Here is a 6,000-nt window from a genome sequence, read left to right on the forward strand (position 1 = left end):
CAACGCCCAATGATCCCCCCCCTCTCTCTCTCTCTCTCTCACTCACACACACACACACACACACACACACACGCACACACACATAACACCCAGTCTGCATCTAATCTCTCTCTAGTCTTAGTCTCTTTCGCTTTCTCTCTCTCTCTCTCTCACATACACACACAACAGACACCCCCGCGCGCGCACCAGCTAGCTAGTATACTCCGCGGCTCCAAATATATGCATTGATCATCTACCACCCACACACAGACACACACCACAGCTAGTATATAGAGCCCGCGGCCTCAATTACATTTGCATTGATCATCTACACAGTACCGCTCCTCATCATCACAGTGCTAGTGCTGCATCGTATAGCATCGCCATAAGAGCGCCTAGCTACACAGCTCGCCCCCGGCCGCAAATGGATCCTTCTTTGCAAGCACAATATAATAATCAGAACGCCACCTCCTATCTTCATGTCCACCAGCTCGAGGATGGGCTCTCCGGCGCAGCTGCTGATTTGTCCTACGATGCCATTAATGTAGACGATGATGGGCGGCCGAAGCGAACAGGTAGCCCAATTGCATGACTGCATCCAGCTCATTATACGCCGCCGTATCATTCATCGCGCTCTCGTCAATCAAGATCACGGCAATTTTGCTCATAGCTGCTTTCATTATATTGATAATGTGCAGGGACGTTCTGGACGGCATCCGCCCACATCGTGACGGCGGTGATCGGGTCGGGCGTGCTGTCGCTGGCGTGGAGCATCGCTAAGCTGGGCTGGGTCGCGGGGCCCATCGCCCTCCTAGTCTTCGCAATCATCACCTACTTCACCTCGCTCCTGCTTGCAGACTGCTACAGATCATCATCCACAGGCGGCTTGCTTTCCAAGCGCAACTACACCTACAAGGACGCCGTTCGATGCAACTTGGGTAGGATTAACAAACCTATTCCACCAAACCACCTTGCCCTGCTGCATCGTGTTTTACCAATCGCTCTATGAGAGTTGACGCATACACTTGTTTGTGATCCGCAGGAGAAGCTCACACTAAGTTTTGTGCAATCGTTCAATACACCAACTTCGTGGGCATCGCAATCGGCTACACAATCACAGCCTCCATCAGCATGGTGTAAGCGTCATACTCGCTCTCCCTTTGCCCAAGTAATTTGCTACTCATGGTGTAACTAATGCAAGTGCGCTTACCTCTCTTCTTGTCTCCACAGTGCCATTGCAAGGTCCAATTGTTTCCACGTACATGGCCACCACACACCATGTTACACTTCCATCTACCCTTACATGCTTCTGTTTGGAGCAGTACAAGTTGTCCTATCACAGATCCCTACCTTCAGCAAGCTCTGGTGGCTCTCCATAGTTGCAGCTGTGATGTCCTTTACTTACTCTTCAATTGGAGTGGGCTTGGGTATAGGCAAAGCCGCGGCAGGTCTCTCTCTCTCTCTCTCTCTCTCTCTCTCTCGTAAAAGAAGTACGACAACGCGGAATAATCTCATTAGGATTAATGATCTCATTCGCAGAGGGCGGGCATTTACAAGGCACACTTGGTGGCTTGTTTTATACGGGTGAGTCGAACTCTCGACTTGACAACATATGGCCAATCTTCCAAGCCCTCGGAAACATTGCGTTTGCCTACTCCTACTCCATGATCCTCATCGAAATCCAGGTATTTCCTCTAGGCTTGTTGCGGCACATCAGCTCAGCATGCCACCACTCTTTGTTGAAAATATTTCTTCACGTATGCTATAACATAATATATGGATCAATGTTATCATCATTTAATAAGAACTCCTACAATGCAGGATACGATCAAATCTCCTCCTTCAGAAATTCAAACTATGAAGAAGGCCAACCTCCTAGGAGTCTCCACAACCACCATCTTTTATATGCTGTGCGGATGCATTGGTTATGCGGTCTTTGGAGACAATGCCCCTGGCAACCTCCTCACTGGCTTTGGATACTATGAGCCTTACTGGCTTGTTGACATTGCAAATGCATGCGTGGTGGTACACCTTGTGGGAGCATTCCAGGTCTGGTTCTATTTAGTTCCTTTAAGAACTTTTAAATCTCCCTCCTTCTGTACTGCCATGATGTCTTTTTGTTTAGTACTTTCAAGTGCTAATTAGTCACCTCTTCTATTCTGCAGGTCTTTTGCCAACCACTCTTTGCATTTGTTGAAGAATGGGTATCCCTTTCTTTCCCAAAAACCCGGGTAGTCCACAAGCACTATCAGATAACTCTCCCATTTTATGGACTTGCATACCATCTCAACCTCTTTAGGTTAGTGTGGAGGACAACCTTTGTGATCTTCACCACTCTAGCCTCCATGCTCCTCCCATTCTTCAATGACATACTGGGGGTTCTGGGTGCCTTTTCATTCTGGCCTCTCACGGTTTACTTTCCCATTGAGATGTACCTTGCCCAATCCAAGACACAGAGGTGGAGTCTCAAGTGGTTGCTTCTTCAAGGGCTCAGTCTTCTCTGCTTACTGATTTCCTTGGCAGCTTTTGCCGGATCCATAAGAGGTGTGATAAAGGATCTCAAGACATACAAGCCCTTCCAAACACACTCTTGATTCCTACCAAGTGGGGGAATTTGAGATAGATACTCTTCCCTGTGGCCAAAATTTTCGGTTTGATCACTGTGGAGATCTCCACCTCGAGAAGACAAGCCAGAGATAGTTGATGATGATGAACTACAAGTCTTAGAGATCTTGGTTTTAGAGGTTGTCTTTTTTCAAAACTTCAAAAGGGAAAAAATCATGAAGAACGTGCATAGTTTAAAGGGTATTCGATGTATCAAATGTTTTGGTTCTCAACAAAATCCCATTCTCAAACAAATCACTTCATCTGCAACCTTGATCGAGAAAAAATGTTCCACCTATGGTTCACACAATGCAGCATATGCCAATCTACCACATTACAGGGATGTAGGCAGGCGTAGCATCCACGAAGTAATAAGAAGGGGCTGCTGAAGGAGCAACACTTCATAGGTCCTCCAGTGTTTTCACATTAATAAGAACCAGGCAAGACAGCCTCCATATGAGGCTCTCAACAAGTTAAAACAGGCCAATCAGCCATCATGTACAAAGGCCCAGGTTGTTGACCAGGTGGCAAGCCAAGTACAATAGATCTAGCTGTCTTGCACCCATCTCTGGAGGTTTCCTTTATGCCGTGTCTTGGCCCCTTGCTGCCTGACAAATGCAAGTGTCTAATTGTATTTGTGAAGCAAGCCCAAGCAATGGAGGAGATTTGATGGAGTGAGTCTGTTCAAGTCCAAGAGAAGGTGGTGTACAAATGTCAAATTGTAAGGACATGTATGTAACATGGGTGCTTGTAGAAGCGTGTTTATGATTGATTGATTGTGATTAGCACCTAATTGGACATCAATAGGCCACCTTGCTTGCTTGCTTTGTCCGTCTCTACTTGTGCGTTTGGCCCTCTTTCTTGTTGTTTGGCTAAATGCCCCTTGCACAAACAAGCTATTTGGTATAGAATTTGCAAAACACAAGCCTTAATTAAAAACACAAACGTGAGCGAAAATGCTAATGATGATGGGGATCTTCATAATAGATTTCCACACACTTACGAGATACTTGATGCTTGCCCCAAAGCGATTGCCCTACAACAAATGAAGAACACAGCCACATGAAGAGCCCCAGAAAATTCAAAGGATCTATAAATGGAAAAAAAAACATTTACGTGGCTATAAGTGCATATATGAATGTGGCTACCACCACGCAAATAACCACGCTAATAACCACATTTAGAGCAGTGCATATAGTCATCTCTGGCTATAGCCGCATATTGTCCCCACATATCTCAACCATTTTGTCCCCATTTTTTTAAATTACATTATTTAAATATTTTTAAAGACACTTAAAACACTTAAATTATCACAAAAAATGTAATTCAACAATATCATGGTTTTTATTGCTTGTAAATTATATACAAAGTGGAAAAATACATAACGTGGTCCAAAAATGAATAAAGACAAAGATTGTAGTTATATTAATTCATTTTCTTTGTCTTCATCTTTGCTCGAATCTTCACCATGTGCATCACCACCTGCATCATCACCATCACTTTCAACATCCTCATCTTCTTGTGTTAAATAGTGATACAATGTAAGCACGTCAACCACAAGTAAAACAATTGGGGTGTTAATTAAAAAACAAGTTTAGAGTCTTGCCAAGATGCCATGCAGTGCTCGTTGGATATCTACTTCGGTGACCACTCCCTGGCATTTGAGCCACTCCCAAGTGTTCGCTTTGTTGTGGTGCTTGCAGTATCTATTCCTCCCAAATGTTGGGGGGCGACCTGTTACCCTTTCCTACAACAAATTTCAACATACATGAGATCTGAAAATAACGATGTGACAAATGAAGTAAAACCAGTGAAAAATGGCAAAGAGAAAATTTACAAATCGTACGAGCTAGCCTACCTTTCCTCGAGATTCATACTTTGTCACACCATACTTCAGTAGTTGACTCTCGTGCACATCGCCTTTTGTTGAGGGTGTTGAGTACCCTCCGTGACTTCCTTCTTCACCTTCTTCTAGTCCTTAATGGTGCAGTTGGCAGGCATTTGTTTTCCCTCTTTTGCACGCCTCCTTGCGTGAGACCTCGTATTATTAAGGATATTTATAATGTGATTCCTCACCCACTCATTGGAAAAATGTGTGTGTGGTGGTGGGTTTGGAAACCGCTCATGTATGCACTAAACTACAAACATAAAGGCTTTGTCTTTTTGCTCTCCCCATGGTTTGAATGCATCCTTATAAGTTTGGTTGACTAAATAAAAAAAGGTATTATAAACCCTCTCTCCTGTGTCATCAATAAAAGGCCCATCCTCCTCATCTACAGTATAGTAAATCATCCCACCCTCCCCCAACACGTCATCTATTGCCATAGGCAAAGGTGTATGTGCACCTCCCCCAAAGAATCCGCCACACCCACCTCCCCCACTACTCGATCGCCCATGCCTCTGAGAAGCCCTCAAAGTATCACCACCTAAGTGGCATCGTGAGGATGCTCCATGCTGGGTAGATGGCGTCGTGGATGGGATAGGAGTGCGCTGACCACCAGGAGGAGTCGAACAATGTCGTGGATGGGATAGGTGTACGCTAAGCACGAGGAGGAGCTAAACAGCGAGGAGTATACTCCATGCTGGGTAGATGGCGTCGTGGATGGGATAGGAGTGCGCTGACCACAAGGAGGAGTCGAACAATGTCATGGATGGGATAGGTGTACGCTAAGCACGAGGAGGAGCTAAACAGCGAGGAGTAGGGAAAGTGGAAATATGAGGGGTAGAAAAAGTAGAAGTGAAAGGGGTAGGGAAGGTGGTGGTGGGAAGCATGGATGTGGGTGAATGTGGGATAGCTAACATGTCAAGCACATAATAAGTGGGGGATAAGCCTGAGAGACTGAATTGCTCAGCCCTGTACCTAGAGTTCAGGTGGTTCCAAGCCGCATGTGCCTCTAAAATACGTTGTATATCTGGGTCATCTATGGGTATGGGCACATCACTAGAGGATGCCCCTTCATATATCCGATCTTGTTCCACTCGTGAGAGATGAACCCCATTATGGTCACATTTATATACATAAAAACATAAAAACATCAGCTTATTGCATCATCCATAATGTGCAATGCATTAATGCTTAATGCATTATGAATTATGCCTTTTGCATAATGTAGTAATGCATTAATGCTTAATGCATTATGAATTATGCCTTTTGCGTAATGTAGTAATGCATAATGCACAAGCTTAATGCATTAAGAATAATGCATAAGCTTAATGCATTAATCACATAATGCATAAGCTTAATGCATTAAGCATAATGCGTAAGCTTAATGCACAAGCTTATAGCATTATGTATTAATGGTTAATGCATTAAGCATAATGCATTAATGCTTAATGCATAGTACACAAAATTACACTACAAGGAAAAGCGATCATAGGCGCGTTTTTAGACACGATTTGACAATGTGCTTTAAAATG

The 6,000-nt window shown here is 44.3% G+C and overlaps 1 protein-coding gene across 1 annotated transcript; it reads left to right on the forward strand.

The window, feature by feature from the left end:
• Window positions 1-61: 61 nt before the first annotated feature.
• On the forward strand, window positions 62-3,366 carry LOC147608593 (amino acid permease 3-like). Its single transcript, XM_086789241.1, has 7 exons — window positions 62-554; window positions 678-917; window positions 1,022-1,115; window positions 1,210-1,427; window positions 1,519-1,664; window positions 1,801-2,028; window positions 2,145-3,366. The coding sequence occupies exons 1-7, from the start codon at window positions 404-406 to the stop codon at window positions 2,571-2,573; spliced, it is 1,506 nt and encodes a 501-aa protein (XP_086645367.1). The 5' UTR covers window positions 62-403; the 3' UTR covers window positions 2,574-3,366.
• Window positions 3,367-6,000: the final 2,634 nt, after the last annotated feature.

Source organism: Cibotium barometz, chromosome 53 (assembly GCF_041138505.1).
Source record: "Cibotium barometz isolate CiBa-2024 chromosome 53, ASM4113850v1, whole genome shotgun sequence".
Classification (NCBI taxonomy): Eukaryota; Viridiplantae; Streptophyta; class Polypodiopsida; order Cyatheales; family Cibotiaceae; genus Cibotium; species Cibotium barometz.

Excerpts from the sequence above, each read along its gene's own strand:
- LOC147608593 (XM_086789241.1), top strand. The coding sequence starts at position 404 with ATGGATCCTTCTTTGCAAGCACAATATAATAATCAGAACGCCACCTCC. Across the intron at positions 1,116-1,209 it reads ACAGCCTCCATCAGCATGGT|TGCCATTGCAAGGTCCAATT; the intron begins GTAAGCGTCATA and ends TTGTCTCCACAG. Across the intron at positions 2,029-2,144 it reads ACCTTGTGGGAGCATTCCAG|GTCTTTTGCCAACCACTCTT; the intron begins GTCTGGTTCTAT and ends TCTATTCTGCAG.